The sequence below is a fragment of the Lycium ferocissimum genome, chromosome 4 (assembly GCF_029784015.1).
Source record: "Lycium ferocissimum isolate CSIRO_LF1 chromosome 4, AGI_CSIRO_Lferr_CH_V1, whole genome shotgun sequence".
Taxonomy (NCBI): domain Eukaryota; kingdom Viridiplantae; phylum Streptophyta; class Magnoliopsida; order Solanales; family Solanaceae; genus Lycium; species Lycium ferocissimum.
Window position 1 is genome coordinate 10,839,167 of NC_081345.1, and position 19,594 is coordinate 10,858,760.

At 37.3% G+C, this 19,594-nt stretch overlaps 1 protein-coding gene across 2 annotated transcripts; it reads right to left on the reverse strand.

Annotated features, from left to right (window-relative positions):
- Window positions 1-1,987: 1,987 nt before the first annotated feature.
- On the reverse strand, window positions 1,988-6,977 carry LOC132051549 (uncharacterized). Of its 2 annotated transcripts, XM_059442682.1 has the most exons (3): window positions 6,640-6,977; window positions 4,205-4,326; window positions 2,241-2,380 (listed from the first exon to the last, which is right to left on the reverse strand). In XM_059442682.1, the coding sequence occupies exons 1-3, from the start codon at window positions 6,880-6,882 to the stop codon at window positions 2,347-2,349; spliced, it is 399 nt and encodes a 132-aa protein (XP_059298665.1). In that variant the 5' UTR covers window positions 6,883-6,977; the 3' UTR covers window positions 2,241-2,346. The 2 variants fall into 2 exon arrangements, with proteins under 2 accessions (XP_059298666.1, XP_059298665.1); XM_059442683.1 differs by lacking the exon at window positions 4,205-4,326 and having other exon boundaries at window positions 1,988-2,380; window positions 6,640-6,969.
- Window positions 6,978-19,594: the final 12,617 nt, after the last annotated feature.

The following is a 19,594-nucleotide window of genomic DNA, read 5'->3' on the forward strand; positions in this document are numbered from 1 at the left end:
AAAAGCGAAAAAGTTATTTGTTATAAGAGACAAAAACTAAAGACCAGCACAAAATAGGGGCATAAGTGTCAATGACCCCCATCAAATTTGCCATTGTTGGGCTTACAAGATATTTCTTCATTTGCAACGGCTGGCAGCAGAGCTGTTCATGGTTCGGTTTGAGTCAGTTATCCTCTAAAAGATGACCAAATCAATTTAGTCGATTTTTTAAATGTTAGAATCAAATCAAATCAATGGAGTTGGTTTTTGTCGGTTTTGTCGGGTTTTTCGGTTATTTCGGTTTTTTGTCGGTTTTTATTTAAATATGACAATATATGTCCAAGCACATATTAAATTGACTATTTTCTAGCATAACACTCCAAATCAATTACTCCTATTTGAGAAAAGAAAGAAATATAAACCTAATCAAGTTATATATGTACTTTGTCCAAAAATTTGTATGCATCATCTAAGAATTTAACCATTTTCAAGGAATATTAAAAAAAAAATCTTATAATGAATTTGTTTTTGTGCAATAAATTAAAGATCTAGTTGTGATATACTAAGATAGCTTGACGAATAATTAAAAGACTCAAAAACAAGTTATTTTGAACAAGAAATAGAATTTTAGAATTATCCAAATAAAAATAACAAATCAAACTAGAAAGTAAATACAAAAATTGGATTACTATAAAGGCAAAAACATAGATTATGAATCAAGAGTGCAAAAGATTAATATCGTAAAATTTCAAACTTTTTCTGTAAAAGTATACACACATACATATATAATTTTTAGATAGATATTTATATTGTCGATTTGATTCGGTTATTTCGGTTATTTTTTGCTTAAAATCAAAATCAAAATCAAATCAAATTTTGTCAGTTTATAAAATGAAAAATCAAACCAAAAAGTGTCAATTTTTTTCTTCAATTTGATTCGATTTTCGGTTGGGTTTGAATTTTCAGTTTTAAGTGAGCACCCCTAGCTGGCAGCAATAAATAAAGGCCTTGAGAGAATTACAGTGAATCCCCAAAAAATGGCTCCTTTTTCTCGTTCTATTTAATCCATTCCATTGGCTCTTTCAAAGTGTACAACTTCCCTAATCAATGCTTGAGCAGAAACTGAAGTATCCCAGTCCAGTGCTATAATTTAGTCTTCAACTCTTGTTTTCACTTTCATAAGTACAAAACCTTAGGTTGTTTGTCGGTGTAAGAAACCTAATACTTCCTCCGTCCAATTTTACTTGTCCTGTATTGACTTAGTACATCTCTTAATGAGCTATAAATAGAATGAAACTTTTACTATATCACCCATAATTATTACGAAGTCATCTAATGATTGAAATCAATAAAACATACTTTGAAGTTGTGCAACCACTAAGAATTCCTTGAACTTTCCAACCCTATAATGAGGGTAAAATATGTATAAAATGGTAAATTTTCTCTTGATTATTCAAACTGGAAAAGTAAAAACGGACAACTAATCTTAGTATACATGACAAGTAAAAATGGATTGAGGGAGTAGCAGCTAACTTCCCCACTTCAAAGGATTGGTAATAACTATGGTCTGAGCTTTTCTTATTTGAAAAAACAGTCAGTAGCATGGTTGAAACTTTGAAAGTATCTTAATCAGCCAAGCCGCTTGCAGCTCTCATTTCTTAATACAAGATATTTCAATGAACATTATTCAAAGTTTATGGACTTGCAAGTTTAGCAGCATACTCACAAACAGGAATGTTTGTGGAGACTTGTTTTTTGCTCATGTAGCGTATAGATTTCAAAAATGTTGCAAAAGCGTATAGATATCAAAAATCCAGCAATTTCAGTTTAGGCACTAGTGCCAAAATCTACAATCAATTTGAGAAGGCAAAGACAGAACTTAGAACATTCATTTGGCAAACAAACAAATATTTTGGTGAAAAGGCAGTTCATTTGTTTTACCACCATAAAGCTTGTCATAAATGACTATAACAGCCTGTTCATGTCAAACATAAAACAATTATCTAGCTGGCGAGAAATGACATGATTTTTTTTATGCAACGATAGGTATGACTGAGAAGCAGTATCGGGCAAGAACAATTGAAATTCTCTAGTACTTGCATTGCATAGTTGGCCCCTACTATATACACAATCAGACTCAAGAATCTGCTGATGTTAATAGTTACTAACAAGAATCTTGAGTTGTGCCTTGTCAACGCAAATTCTTTTCTTTTGATCAGTAGTGCCTTGTCCAACACCAGATGAAGATACCATGGGACAGTTGTTTCAGTCACTGATTTTTCACAGCTTTGTCTAAAGCATCGAAAACACTCTGCAAAGTAACATCCTCCACAATGATGACCTTATCCCTGGATTTCGACCCAGAACCTATAGAAACTTGTCTTTTTTTGACCCCAACAACCTGTCCAAAATTAAGAAGTGAAATTTTACCCAAGGAATTGTAGCTTATTTTCATGTTAAACACAAGTAAGAAGTATCCACGGAATTGGAGCTTATTTTCATCTTAAACACTAGTGAGAGGTATGCATCTGCCACAATCTTAATCAAAACCAAATTCAAGTGGCTGTCTATGTAATTGGTTTCTAAGTCTATAACTCTATATCAGAATAGCAAACGAACAGGTATAGGAAACTAGGAAACCACTTTCTCCTCTTTTTCACCATTTAGCCTCTATTATCCGTAGGCTACAATATGCAGTTGTAGCAGTTTATCAGAGGATGGTATCAAATAATGGAAGAACACAAAAAAGAGCAGAAAAAGATGCTTTTGTAAATGTAAAAAGTTAATAATAATGATGAACACAAAAATACATAACAATGGATTCGCTAAGCAATTGTCTTACCAAATTGCTACTCAGACACTAGAAGCTCCCTATAAATGAAAAAATATCATTTTATCAAAATGAACCCCGCAAACTTGTGGCCACTGATTTTAGCTAGGTCAAATTTCAAAGTGGGTAATGGTCTGAAGGTGTCTTTTTGGAATGAAAGATGGTGTAGCCAGGCATCTTTGAGGTAAATGTATCCAGATATATACACTTTGTGTCAAACTCAACAAGCCACAGTGGCTGACATGTGGACAGGGCAAGGTTGGAATCTAAATCATAGAAGAAATCTGAATGATTGGGAAATGACAAGAATTGCAGAATTTTATGACATAGTTGCACAGTTCAACAATCTATCAGGGGAAAGTGACACTTTGGAATGGAAATTTGAGAGTACAGGAAGCTTCACTGTTAATTCTGCATACAGGAATCTGAACTCAACAGGAATACATGAGGAAGGGTGGCCATGGAGGATGATTTGGAAAACAAAAATTCCTTACAAGGTGAACTGTTTTTCTTGGCAATTGGCTAAGGAGGCAGTGTTGACTCATGAAAACTTGAAGAAAAGAGGATTTCAACTTTGTTCAAGATGTTACTTATGTGGAGAGCAAGCAGAGACAGTTAACCATCTCTTTTTGCACTGCAAGTGGACAGACCAGCTCTGGCAAATTTTTATCAGTATGAGGAAGATCAAATGGGTGAAACCAGGAAGCATAAAAGAAATGATGAGGAGCTGGAACAAGGATGGCAATGCAGCAAAGAAGGAGGAGAGATGGAAGATTGTCCCTGCAAGTATCTGGTGGACAGTGTGGAAGGACAGAAATCGGAGATGTTTTGAAGACAAGCAGAGCAGCATTCAGAAACTTAAGATGAATTGTATAGCTCTTTATTACTTTTGGTGTAAACAGGAGGTGTTAAGTCAAACAGAAGATAGTTTTACAGCTTTAGATTGGTTGTAATCTAGTGGAATATAGGAGGACAATATGTAAGATGTAACACTTTTGAAGGGGGACTGCATATTTTGATGTAGTATACCTGTGGATATATCGACTAACTGTTACCTTTTTCAAAAAAAAAAAAAAAAAATTATCGAGGGTTTTCTTTCAACAAACACTCCATTCCTTTTTCTGCCTTCCATGATCTATATATGGTATGGTACTACGGTAGCAGTTAATATTTCTTTTTTTGATAACCAAGAAAATCCCAAGTACCAGTGACACAAAATTCGAAACTCAGTGTATAATGGGCTCCCCTCTATCCTTTTCCACTTAAATATCAGGTTTTTGTCTATGGCAGGGTTAAAACTCATGAAGTGCGCTTAACCCAAACATCACATGCTGCGCTCTTTCCACTAGACCAAAGTCTGGGGGAGATAGAATAGCAGTAAATTAGGACCCTTACTCCCACAATTTGCAAGTACTTTCCCTCTCCAAGATCCAAAGAACAAGGATGAGTTTAGTATTCCTGTAACATTTTTCTTTCGGCTTCCTTTTTAAGACAAACCAACTCAAGATGAAAATCACCTACGAGAAAAAGGAAGGGGTTAATTTCACTATTGTCATCGTACTAAATTTCTAAAACTAAATCATGTAACCAAAAAGTATCAACTATTCCTAAGCATCTCCGAAAATTAAAGCCCCATAAAATCATTGATCCGACAATGAGAAATCTATATAAATTACCACATATGTATTAAGTAAAGATTGCCATCAGAATTATTTTTTTACGTCATCAACACAATTATGTTTGACTTTCTTCCTCTTCTTTTCCCTCACCAGAAACTTGGCTGGAAATGCTACCCCAGAGATGTCCTTCAGCCGGCAGCTAATGCCTTTGGCTATACGAACCTCACCCTTTTATCTTTCTTTTGGAACCTCCACCAGTGAAAATCCATTCAAAAACCAATACCCCAAAAATCTTCTCTAAAAGAAACACATTAAATCTTAAAGTCAGTTCTCCGGGGCTTGCACATTCTATGTCACTGTCAACGGATTTGTGGCTCACAGGTTAGTCCATCACCCTCTTCCCTCTGTCTCTCGTTCCAAACCCTGTAACAAACACTAATCAGCCAGGATCTTGATAAATCTAGCAAACGCTGACTCCATCTTTTCGGTGTTACTTCTCCAGTGAGTAGTTTATGTTCCAACTCCATTGGCATGTCATAGTCATGAGTTACCAAAATCTAACCTTCTAATCAAGCACCCCCCCCCCCCTTCCCCCGTCCCCGGGTACGAAGGCATTGTTTGGTTCTTCATAATACTCTCAAAAGCTCGCTTGAGACGCGCTTAAGCCCTACAGATAGATGCAAGTTAGGATGTGCACTTCCGCTTACTTAAGCAGAACTTCAGTGCAGGCACCAAGTAGCTAAAACATGCACCTCATTGCCCGTGGGTTCTGACCTAAAGAGAGAGAGAGATACAAAACAATAAACAATTGACCTAATTGAAGAATTATATATATATATATATATATATATTTTATTTTATTTTGATAAAGTAATCAAACGTCATTAGTAAAGCATCAAGAAGATGCAAGGTTACAGGTGGGCAAAAGAAGCTGCTTCCAACAAAACAGGAAGCAAACTTAGACTAAAAACCTGTACAACAGCCAAAAGGAATCCTGCCTATTGTACTAAGCTAAAGATAGGGAACTAACAAAATCCAAAAAAGTATCCACATTATTTGCAGGGGTAAGAAAATGCCAACTAAATAAGCACTCTAAACATATAGCCTTGAGAGTATTAATAGCAGTTGAGATTCCATCAAAGCATCTGCTATTTCTCTCCTTCTAGAGACACCAAAAAATAACTGTAGGGATCATTCTCCAGATTCTTTTGATGATTTTTCCAACTCTCCACCGTGACCAACTTGCATAGGCATCTTTCATGGATAAGGGCATTACCCAGTTAAGGAGTAGAACAAATGCCAAAGGTCAGCTGCTGCAGGACAGCGTAAAAATAGATGGTTTACTGTTTCATTGTCCTGCCCAAACATGAAACATCTATTGATAAGAATTATTCCTTTCTTCTTGAGATTGTCTTGTGTTAGGCAGGATTACTTGGTCTATATAATTGTTGTTTGAGTTATATTTATTATTCTTGAACTACATATATATTCCCCCACCCCCCCCCCCACCCCCCTCTCCCTCAATCTGGCCTTTCTTCATTAAATTTCGCATTTTATTTGAGCTTTGACCTTAGGGCTCGTTTGGTTGGGGAACAAGTTATCCCGGGATTGTTATTCCACCCTCTATGTGGGATAAAATAACACACTAATACCGGGATTAGTTATCCCGTGGTTTTATCCCAACCAAACGTGGGATAAGATGGTACTAAATTTTTATCCCAGAACTATTTTTGCTTATCCATCATACCAAACGACCCCTTAAAGTTCTGATAGACTTTACCACTTGTTTTCACTTATAGCCTTTGATAACACTGGAACTTCTTCACCCAGGGGCGGAGCCAAGTAGGAGCAAGGGGGTTCGTTAGGCGAAAAAAATCACTGTATATTCAAGGTTAAAACTATTTTTTATGTATATATTGTACATGTTGAATCCCCTTAGCTTCTTCGTATGTTTACTTTTGCTTATGTGGAAGCTGATACAGAAACTCAGATGCAGGATTAATAATTTTTGGCTGTATAGATTGTCTGAGCTATATAGGGATAACTGATTTGTTACAAACACATAATTTGTTCGAACAACATCGGTGAAATCGGGGAAAAATTTAAGGGGTGGGGGAAACTAACATACTGAACAAATAGAATCAAACTGCGGACATTTAATTGATGATCAACATGTCGCTGTACAAGCAGGTAATTAGAAAATGGACTTACGGAGCTTATATAGTCGAGAAGAGCAGCATTAGCTTCACCATCTTTGGCAGGTGCGTCAATTTGGACACCAACTGCGTCATCATTCATATCTGTGACGGTGGCTTGTTTGGAGCCTGGCTTGGCATGGATGGTGATCGCCACGGAGGATGGAGCAACGGCACGAATACACCCTGGATATTTGGCTGACTCAGTGGATAACTCCGTTGAGTTCTTTTTAGCCTTGTCTTTCTTCGAGGGACGCATCTGTCTGTGTTTGCTCTTCCCCACGATCGCCGATCTGAGGGAAACAGGAGGGTTACCAACACAGCTTTTAAGCTGGGGTGTTTTTTCATTAAATAAAAAGATGCTTAAGCAAAAAATAACAAAAATAAGTCAAAAGCCATAAGCTAGAATTTCTAATTTAATAAAAAGCCTACTTTACCCCCCAACATTTAAGGGTTGGGAAACGATACCCCCTCACATATTGAATGGGAACGATAATCCCCCTATCCAATATTTTCCGGTGAGAATAAGTAATTAATTTTAAAAAAAAATCACTAAACTAGCCATTGAAACGAGATTTAATCTTTGTTAAATCTTACCTATATTTTTCTCTAGATGTCCAAGTTTTGAATTTTTCATCTATATAAATACTAACAATTAAAATTAAAACACAAAATTTGGTAGATTGGAAACCAAAGAGAAGATAATTCAATTGCTTATGTAAAATAGTGCTAAGTAGTAATTATTAAATTTATCAATATATCTTACGACAAGTAACAAGAGAAAGTTTCTATTTATATTTTGGACGAATTCAAAATCACGACTAAAATCATATATGATATTATTTTGATTAAACGTAAGACACAAAATAAAAAAGAAAATAATTAAAATATCATAGTAAGAAAATTAGAATGAGAAAGGGTTAGAGAAATGTGTGTGTGTGTATATATATATATATACACATATTCATTATGAATTAAATCTAAAGATTAAATCAAATAATATTTAAAAACATTTAATTTGTTTCCTTTAATTTCACAGAAATATCGTTAATTTGAGTATATTATATTGAAAATTAGATGATACTTGACATTTTGTTATGATACAATGCACTCAAACAAGCGACATCACAATGTAACATAGATTAGTGTCTTTTAATAACATCCGCTCGAGCGGGTACTAATACTAGACTGTATTTAGATTGTATAACAATTAAGATCTCGGACCTCTAGTCCGCCAAACCAAAGAAAAAAAAAAAGAACGAAATATAGCTTGAAATTTATTAATCGAATTTTTCAAGTAGTTTTTATACATAATTTTCAGAAGAATAGGTGAATGCATGGAACAATAACAAGAGTTATATATTGTATTTAATTCTAGAAAGAAAAAGAAAAAAAGTTCTTTATCAAAAACAAAAGATTCTCACCGGAAAATATTGAATAGGGGGGTTATCGTTCCCATTCAATATGTGAGGGGTATCTTTTCCCAACCTTTAAATATTAGGGGGGTAAAGTGGGATTCATTCTTTAATAAAGCCATTAGCCAATCCAACAGGCTCTAAAATCATGGGTTAAGGGGTCAAAATTACACCTAGGTATCACTTTTTTTTTTTTTCCTACTTGAAGTTGAGGTGTGTTTTGTAAACTAGTTGGTGAGAGTTTAGGTAGAAAACTCTCACACCTAATAGTTCAGGTTGGAAACAAAAAAAAAAGTGATACTTGAGGTGTGTTTTTTACCATTATCTCTAAAATCATTGATATATTTTTTTAAAATAAATTAGTGCATAGTTTTATAAAAGGATAATATTATTATCAATACGTTAAAAATCCCTAAATTATCACTGGTTTACAAGTTTCGTACCAAAAGTATTGCGTATTTACAGAACCCCTGAACTATAATGAACTCATATTAGAGAAATATGACCTGCTACGTGAGCATCACGCTCCAAAAGCTCCCTCCAAAGAGTTTCAAGTGGCATTAAATGTTGAATAATATTTGAGTGAATAGGCAAATATTTTTCCTAAACTATCACCGTTTTGCCAGTTTCATACCTAAATTATTGAGTGTCACATAAACCCTTAACTATCATGAACTCATTCTGACAGGTGGATTCATTTTTAAGACTTTTTTCATCTCTCATGCGTCTCTCAGCTTGTTATCCAAATATTTTGTGACATATTTAACCGAGGGCATTTCAATCTAAATAGAGTTATAGTCCCAGGAGTAATAGGAACACCTAATAGTATAGGTGTGAAACACACAACATGATGATAGTTTTGGAGGATTTTAACCTATTCTAGTAAAATATTTCTCACAAAAATCTTCATCAATATATTTTTCTCGACATATGCAAATTAGCGAAAAATGGACGCTACAAAGTTGAGAGTATTCTAACTGTGAAAAATTAATCAAGAACCAATACATAATAAATCATAAGTAGTAAGCAGAAAATATTTAACTTATCAAAATGTTAAGAGTACCCATTAAAAGGTGGATAATAAAGTTAGATCATTCCTTTTAGGTTATGACAAAAATATGAAAATGGCTTCACAAAAATAGACATGCGGGGAAAAAGGAATGCAAAATGACATAGCTGGACATGTATCTTGTTGCTTGAATTGTCAGCAGGTCAAGTGTGGGCGTCAGAGACCTACGGGTTTGACACAGACTTTGATTATTCCAGAATGAAAGTGGAAAAGAATCATCATGAACTTTGTGGTGGGCTTGTCACATACTTTGAGGGAGCATGATTCAGTTAGGTGATAGTGACAAACTTACCAAGTCGGAACATTTCATACCGATTATCACTACTTATTTAGCCGGTTCGTTGGCACGAATCTTTATTAGAGAGATTGTCCGCTTGTATGGATCACCTATTTTGTAACGACCCGTTTGGTCGTTATTGCGTTTTTGACCATTTTGCCCCGTTAACCCGTCCCCGAGCTTTATTAGTTCCATTTTGACCCGCGGGGACAGGTGGCATGGTTCCTTAGGCATTGGAGTGAGTTTTGATGTGACTTTTGGAAAATTTTGCTTTTAAGTGAAAACCGTTTGACTCATAGTTGACTTTTGGGTAAACGGACCTTTTTCGAATATCCGTCGATTCCAAGAGGTCCGGATAGTCGTTTAGAACTTGTGTGTATATTCGGTTCGGTTCCCAATTCACTCTGGTGCATTTTGGGACTTGGGTTGGAAAGTTAGTTTTGAGGTATCGGGGGTTGACTTGGTCAACTAGACCTCCGATGGGAATTTTGAGGCCACAAGTACGTTCGTAGCACATTTTTGCGTATATCTGCATATTTGGTTTGTGTCCAGGAGGTTCCGGGATGGTTGCGAGTGTCGATTCCAAGTTTGGAAGACACTAGAAAAATTCTGGTGTCTGGTGACTGCAAAAGCGGTTGAGTGGTCGCAAGAGCAGCCAGGTGACCGCCAAAGCGGCCGACCGAAAAGCGGCCGACGGGCAGTGACTGGGGTATTTAATGATATAAAACCCCAAGTCTTTTCATTCATTATTACTCCGAAAGTGGTTCATCATGGGAGCTATTCTAGAGGATTCTTGGTGGTAAGTCTTTCTAATCCCCTTGCTAATTCATTATTCCTAACCATCTTAGAATCCATCTTTCCTTGTTAGTTCCCTAGTAATGGAAGATAAAAATTTGATTTAATGGATATTCTATCTAGGCTTTTTAATGATAAAATTGATTGGGTTTATGCTAGATTATGGTATATCTAAGGTTGTTAATCATATATCTTCCATTATTAGTGTTGGATTCTTGAATTTAAGAGTTAGGGTTTATACCCATAATTAGGGGTTTTACTTGAATTCAATTTAGCAATTAGTTGATGGGTTTTGATCACCTAGTGTTTAATTGGATATTTTACCCCCGAATTTTCCATTTTGACCTTATGGGTCCCATTTTCCCAAATTCTTGGGTTGGGTTTTGACCTAATTTAAATGGTAGCAATATAGGTATCGATCTTCATGATTTCTAATCTAGATTTCGAATATGCCTAGACTTTCTTGATTTTGAGGCCCAGCGGAAGGGCAAGGCTAAGGAGTGATTGTTGGTGTATTGTTGTTCGGCCATCCAGGTAGGTTATGGCTTACTCTTGGTGAGACTTCGTGTAGCGAAGCATATATTTAGATTATATTGTCGGAGAAAGCATGTAAACCTTCAGGTATGAAGTTGGGTTGGATATTGCATTAGGTTGGGCCCTGTTGTGCGACTGGGGCTAGCCACCCCGTTGTATTGTTGACTTGTCTTGTTTTATTTTACTTGTTGGCTCGTCGCCACGTTGAGACATAGGGTACTTATGATTAGTGGTATATCATGGCTATGATATTGCGGTACTTTACCTGATTGATTTTGAGATGAGAATTGTAATTTCATTGTGACTTCTTGTGTAGCTTTATTATTGATATTACTTGGGTGCCATGTGTGGTACTGTTGGGATTGCATGTATTGTTACTATTACGTTGTATCGTATTCATAACCATTTCCATGATACATCGATATTGCATGGTTATGGTGCAAATAGTGATAAGTGAGAGAGTATAGCCTCCGAGGTCCTTGCCGAAGAGCGTAAGAGGGAGATGAGAGTCCGTGATCTGAGACCATTTATCGAAACGTAATGAGTGTATGTTGCCCAAGGTCTCTTTGTTACACCTCCCATTTTATTGCAAGAAGATTTTGGCTTATTGGTGGTGTACACCTTCGGTTCGGTAGTCCGCACCAAAGCTTTGGTCACGAGATATTTTATTTTGTATGTGTACAGGAGTATAAGTATGTATTCTTGACATTATGAGGGAATTAGAAGTGAAACGAATCGAATCGGAGCAAAACGGAGCAACTTAGAAAACTGCTGAAACAATTAGCGTCGACGGCCCAAGGGACGGACCGTCAACACGTCGACGAGCCGTCGCCTGGCACCGTTGACGAGGTTCTGCAATCAGACATCTGAGGCGGAGAATCAACAGCACATGTCAACGGACTGTCGACACGTCGACGAGCCGTCGACCCGCGGATCTGGAAGTTTCCAGTTGTTACACCTCGAAAAATTTTCAGTTGATGCACAGCGAATAGACTAACGAAGACCATGAAGGATTCGGTATTGCAATGAGTAAGGAATGACATTTGATGACCCTAAGTAAGATTTCAAAGACATTCGAGGTTAGACGAGAAACGTTGCCAAGAGAAGGCAAGGCATATGATGTGTAACAGAAAGGATTTACGAGTGACAAGTTAATGATGATTTAATGCTGCTTTGGAGAAGAGTTATAACGTCCCTTATATTGTTAATGAGGTGATAAACAAGTGTCAAGAAGGTTCCATAAGGATTGGAGATCAAACGAGTCGACGAGAAAGAGATCGGAAGAACTGGGCATTATACGGCCCAACATACTGGCTATATAAATTATACCGGCCGTATGTTTGGCCGTATAATCAGCCCAGAATGGCACACCTCACTGGACCAAATCTACTACTGCGTACATACGGTCAGTATAATTTATACGGACCGTATATTGGTCCGTAGAAACGGTCGGGATCGGCGTGTATTATTAATAAGGGACCAAGTTTCATTTCATTTCATTTCCCTTCACTCCCCTTCTCTCTAGAACATCTCTCTACATTTCTCCCACAAGAATTCAAGAGATATTAGTGTTCAACTTCATCAAACCAAGTGAATCAAGTGTAAGAAATCCATTAAAGTTCATCCAAGACCAGAATCCAAGTGAAGGAGAAACTAGGGTTTTGCTCAAGTGAGGTGTTTCCACCCAAGGGTCATTTCTACACCATCTAAGGTAAGTTTTATGATATTTACATGTTATTTAAGGTATTGAAAAGTTGAAACACTTGGATTATAGAAGGAAATAGAAAATGGGTCATTAATGTGGGAATATTGTTACTTTTGAGTAATAGTTGGATTGAGTCATGATTCTTGATGTGTTATGATTATAATCATGTTATAAATGATATTGAGAACATGGGATAGACGTTGTATATGAATGAACGTAATCATGTGTTATGACCATAAATATGGATGATTGGAAGTGAATTGAGAAGTAAGGATAATGTAGGTGAATAAAGGCTATTGTTATGATGTTGTGAATGTTATTATTGATGTTTGGGAGTTGATATATGATGTAGAGGAAGTCGTATAAATAAAGGAGATGCTGCCCAACTTTCTCTAGCTTTAGTCATGTATGCTAAGCTATCGATTTTCTAATGATAATATAACTCTAATGAAGGTAGAAACGTGAGCATTGAAGGAGAACGTGCAAGTGATAGAATAGTTGAACGGAAAGGTATGTAAGGCTAACCCTTCTTTCATAAGGCATGGTTCTTCGACCAAATATCTATTCTTCTATGAGCCCATGATGTCCTCCAAATGATGCTATCTTTAAAAGACACTAAGCTCGTGATTCTCGATATGTTACGATTGTACTAAGTTCCTTATATGATGAGTAATCCTCTAGGGATAGATTTAATGAACGACGATAGTAATGATGCTAAAGATGTTTATGAGCTTATATGTATATGTGCCTATGCAGGGCTATTATGAAACCCCGAGCTTATATGGCCGGGTAGAATATAGTAATATATAGATATAATACGCGCGCACCACTGCAGTTGGGTACGGATAACCCTGAGCCTTGGTAGGGCCAGGTATGTATGACCCTGAGCCTTGGTAGGGCTAGGTATGTGAAACACCGAACCTTCATGGTCGGGTATGCTATGTAAATGATATGTATATGATATGAATATGAATACGAATATGTAAATGAATACGAGTATGAATAGAAATATGACTACGAATACGAATATGGATATGGAATGTAAACGACGGATACAGACATGGATATATGTACACAATCACGCGTTAGAAATGGAAAGTCCCTATGAAAAGCAAGTAAGTGTTTATGACGATGATACTATTATCTCCCATCCTATGCTATTTCATATGTTGTCTATTATGCTTCTATGTTGATGTTGATCATGCTTTACATACTCGTACATTCTTCGTACCGACGTCCTTTTGTTTGTGGACGCCGCGTCATGCTCGCAGTAGCCGGTGGAGACGACTCGATCCATAGCTTCATCTCTCGGGACTACATAGCGGAGCTCCATTTCATTCGAGCTGCGCCTTTAGGTATTCATTCTTTTGTATATATATTTACGGGCATGGCGGGGTCCCGTCCCGCCTATATGATATGACATACTCTTCTTAGAGGCTCGTAGACATATGTATATGGTTAGATGTGTTTGGCCTCATCGGCCTATATTTTGGATGTCATTTTGTTAGCCTCGTCGGCTTATGTACATCGATATGGGCATAGTTGCTAATGATGATATAAATGAATTGTCACCTAATGGAATTAGTATGAATAATGGATGGAAAGTATGATTTAGCTATGTGGATCACCTAGATGTAAATGCGAAAGTATGCTAAGAGGTGCCCGGGTGGGTTAGCACGGGGTGCCCATCGCGGCCCTCTGGTTGGGTCGTGACACCAGCTCTGGTTATACATATAAGCTCCCACGTTTTAATTCATTATTTCTCCCCAAAACAGACTCTACATCTCTCTAGAACCCTCTAAAACCCTCTCTCTATTTCTACAACAATCTATACCAAGAAATCAAGATCAAAAGCTAAGATTTAAAAGATTCACATACTAGGAAGCCTATTAGGGTTTGTGGAGAGTAAGAATTTCTTTGGCATGTAAGAGGAGGATTTCATTCTAATAGAGTAGAGTGACTCAAGGCTTGTTCCCAAGTGTTTAAGGTGAGTTTTATGTTTATTTCCTATTATTGAGAATATTGAGGGGTTGAAAGACTTGGATTATGGGAGAAGATAGAATATAGAGCTCAAATGTGATAATAATGGTATTCTTAAATAGTAGTTGACATGAATCATGACTCTTGATTTATTATGAATAGAATCTTGCTATAAATGATATTAAGAACATGGGAGAAACATAATAGGAGGATGAATGCAATATTGTATTATGACCATGGTTATGGATGCCCTTGAAACGGGAGTAGAGAATTGAATGATGTACTACTGACGAAGATTGAGGATTATGAGATTATGAGTGCTCTTATAGACGTTTGGGAGTTGATATATAATATGGAGAAAGTTGTATAAACAAAGGAAATGCTGCTCAATTTTCTCTAGCTTTAGTCAAGTATACTTAAGCTATCGATTATCTAATGTTAGTACAAACTCTCTTGAAGGTAGAATCGCAAATTAAAGAGGCACGTAATTAGACTATAGAGTTGAAGAGATACAAGGTATGTAAGGCTAGTCCCTTCTTCTCTAAGGCATGATTCCTATGACATGAATTCTCCCCTATCTCTCCATAACTTTCTTATATTCTATGAACTATGAGTCTACGTTGATTAAAAGCTCCTTATGAGGTAAAGATAAGAGATATGTCATGTTCTATGACGAATGTATGACGATGATGAGTTTATGATAAGTAAGTGATGATGACGATTCCACCGTGCCTAGATGGCCGAACATGTCACCGCTAATGCAGGCTGCTTATGTTTACACCGTGCCTAGATGGCCGGACATATCACCACTAATGCAGGCTGCTTATGATTACACCGTGCCTAGATGGCCGGATATGTCACCGCTAATGCGGGCTGCTTATGATTACATCGCGCCTAGATGGCCGGACATGTCACCGCTAATGCGGGCTGCTTATGATTACATCGTGTCTAGAGGGCCGGACATGACACTACTAGAGGGCGGCGTATGATGGTTACCCGGACGCGGGTTAATGATGTTGATATGTGTGATATGTTTAAAATGCATTTACTCTTAAAAGCTAAGCAGGTTAAATCTTCACCTTACGTTTCATAGTTTCTTTATTATGCTCATTTTATTCATGTCTTACATACTGAGTACAATGCTCGTACTGACGTCCTTTTCTTCGGACGCTGTGTTCATGCCCACAGGTAGACAGGGAGGTGATCCAAATTCGTAGGAGCTATCAGCAGACTTTGAGAGCACTCCATTGTTCCGGAGGTGCCATTGATTTATTATTTAGTGTATATATATGTTTTGGGCACGACGGGGTCCTGTCCCGTCTAGATGTCTAGTACTCTAGTAGAGGCTCGTAGATACGTATGTGTGGGTAGTATGGTCACGCGATTTCCTCATTGTATATATATACTATTTTCGAAGCCGAAAGGCTTATGTATATAGAGGTAAATATGTTTCAAAGTGAAAAAGGGCTTTTCACGATTAAAAGCACGAGAATAAGGAATAAATGCAGGATGAGCGATGACCAATGGAATGAGTGGTGCTCGTGGTCGCTCGGGTACTCATGACCCCCACGGCCGTGACACTCTTGCCGGGAATGAATGAGATGGATTGATATTGTGAGGTGTCCATGTGCGGCATGTTGATAGTTGATATGAGATCTTACCGTTGTCGTCTTCATGCTTACTTATGAGTTTCTTTTCATACTTGCGTTTCCATACATTGAAATTATATTTGGGCGCGCACGCACACACGCGCACACACACACACACACACACACACACACACACAGATATATAAGGCATATTTGACAGGGAGTGATGATGTGGCTTATGCTGCGACAGTTATGCGTGGATAAGGCACATTTGACGGGGGGTGACGATGTGGCCTATGCTGTGACAGTTATGTGTAGATAAGGCACATTTGACAGGGGGTGATGATATGGCCTATGTTGTGGCAGTTTATGTATATGTAAGGCACATTTGACAGGGGGTGACGATGTGGCCTGTATGGTGATTATGCTTGTGATCCGATGAGACAGTCCGAAGCGAGTGGTATGAAAACGCCATGGGTTTCCCATGGTCCATGACTGTCGAGACATGATGCTCCGCTCGAGGCATGTGTGCACACGTTATTGATATATGGCCATTACATTCATAACATCCATATCATTGCATTGCTTTGCACTTGTTATCATCGTTGTCATTGTATTGTTATTGTGTTGTTGATACTTGATGAAACACTGTGATGAGCTGAGCTTAGTTTGCTTGAGAGTGATGTGAGTAGTCTGATAACCGATGGTTGTCCCGGAATCGTGGATTGTGTGATGTGAGAATCCGAGGTCCGATGATTCTCCCAGAATCATGGATTGTGTGCGAATGATGTGAGTAGTTCGATGTCCGATGGTTGTCCCGGAATCGTGGATTGTGTGATGTGAGAGTCCGAGGTCCGATGATTGTCCCGGAGTAGTGGATGAGTGAGTACATGGACTTCGCGGGTCCCCCATAGGTTGTGCTACCGGGACGTCGATACTTCCGTCCGGAGTACATGTGTACACTGCATTGCATTGGCATTCTTACATCATCGCATTGCATTGCATCTTGGCTTATATTGTGATGAACCGATGATTTACTTGTGTTGTTGAATTCGGACTGGATATATATTGAGACTTGACATACTTGGGTTTAGATGTTTCAACCTAGGTGATGATGGATACTTGGTTCTGGTTTGTGTTTGACTTATACTTGTTGATTATCTGCCTATCTTGCTTTATTGTCTGAATTATGCGCCTATACTTAGTTGGCCGATGATACCTACCAATACTGTGGTTTTGTATCGATTCGCACTTGTCGCATTCTTTATGAATGCGTAATTCCTGTGTGGATTCACTTCGTTTCTCGTGGCCGAAAGTCGCTCCGAGATTTACTTAGAGTTACAAGTGTGAGCACGAGACGTCCGCCGCCTTGAAGATTCTTCTTATTTATGTCTTATTTCCTATTCCGAGACATACTTGACTTGATATATTATTGATATTCCGTACTTGTAGATTTTAGTTAGATGCTCTTGTATGACAAGACCAGATATTGGGGCGAATTTCATTTACTTCCGCATTTTCTTATTTATATTATAATTATGAGACTTTCGCTATTTCCTATTATTTATGAATGTTGAGTTAAGGGTTCACCTACTGAGGTGGGAAAGGTAGGTGCCCGCACGATTTAGTGAAATTGGGTCGTGATATATTTCCATCAACTCAATCGGAGTTCCTAGTTCACAACTTGTTTAGTAGTCTTTTCAGAAGAAATTGAATTCACGGCTGAGCTTAACACAACTTTTAATCGGCTCATACGCCAACTAAGAGAATAAGCTATGCGCCTGGGATGAACATCAGGCACATTGCCCATATGCTGAGGGCCCTCTTAACCGGGTGGGATGGACCTAGACTAGTACATCAATCCCCTTAATTCCCCTCCCCATGGCCCTATGCAACATAAGACTATGACGATGTGATAATAGACTATGAATGTAGTTTACTATAAATTAAATGCAACATAAGCACATACAAGTCATTTACCATAGACCGAGTTACAATATATTATAGATCACGACATACTTTTGAAACCTGTCCCAGAAAGATGTGACCGGAAGCAATTCATAAGGTGTCACTTCACCTAAAGGGAATGCAACATAAGCACATCCAAGTCATTTATCATAGACTGAGTTACGATATATTATAGATCACTACATACTTTTAAAACCTGTTACAAAAAGATGTGACCAGAAGCAATTTATAAGGTGTCTTTTCACCTAAAGGGAATGCAACATAACTACATTCATGTCGTTTAATATTAGACTGAATTAAAATCTATTATAAATCACAACACATGACACATTCAGGTTGTTTAGTATAGACAGAGTAAAATTTATTATAGACTTGAATGTTAAACGTAAATATGATGTTCATCTTCAAACTCAAGCTCAAATTTAAAATTATACCCAAACCACCTTAAATATTCACCAAGCTTCCTCAATTGTGATATAAACTCATCAAGAAGGACCTAATCTATTATAACAACACCCAACCCAAACAAATAATAATTTCTCAATTAACTCTTCCAAGTTATGATAGTGGATATAGCTAATGCATTGGCTTAACATAAAATGTAGGATGCTCATAAATCTATTATAGACATTACTTTTGGCAGTGTCGTTTTCTTTCTTTTGGATGAACAACTGCTGTAATTTGATTCGAAATCAACTTAAATCTCAATCAAATTTCTTCAAATTTTAGATATGAAGTCCCATCGATGTTCCAGATCTTCTGAGGTATCACCACTCGAAACGGAGCTCGTTTACGGCAATGCGAACTTTGAACAGTCTTCTTCTTCAACCTTTGATGAGATGCTATTAATCAATCCAAAACCACGTCAAACATCAATCAAATTGCTTCAAATTTCATATATGAATTTCCCTCGACATTCCGATTCTTTTGAGATATCACCAATTCCCAACATGTCTCTGATTGACTTTTCTTTTTCCTTTTTAATTAGTCTTATTTTAAATAAACAAAATCTTAAAAACATTGTTTAACTAAATACTGTATAATTTAATGTAAACTTTTTGGTGCATCCATTCATTGAAAAAAAAATTACTTGCCTAAGTTTAAATACCTTTAACCAAAATTTTGGCTCCGCTACTGGTTACACACATAAAGACGAAGGAGTGAAAGAACTTGGGAGTAAATGAACTGCTCATTTGGAGGGAAGAAGAACGAGGAAGAAAGAGAGAGAACGCGTACTTGTTTTAAAAAGTTTTAAAGAGAGCCCCATAAAGTTTTAAAAATAAAAATAGGCCCCCGTATTGCACTTGAACCAGGTTTTAACTTTTTCATGACCTCAAAATAAAGAGAAAAGAAATAGGGTCAAGCAAACTAAAGAAGACCTGTGGTGTTGTGTCAACTCATTCTTCCCGGAAACTTCCACTTGTACTACTAATCGACAAGTCTTAGTAATGAACCGAACTTGTTTTGCACATCAGCCTTCGGTTAATTTGTCCGAGTGGTTTCTGACCTTTGTAAGTGTTTGTTCTGTCTAACAAGACTAATATGAGGAGAACCGTGCCCTACGTAATCCATGACCTAACGATGCAATTCCAAATGTAATTCTAGTTCTTTTAGGTGGTTAATTTTTTTTTTTTTCTTT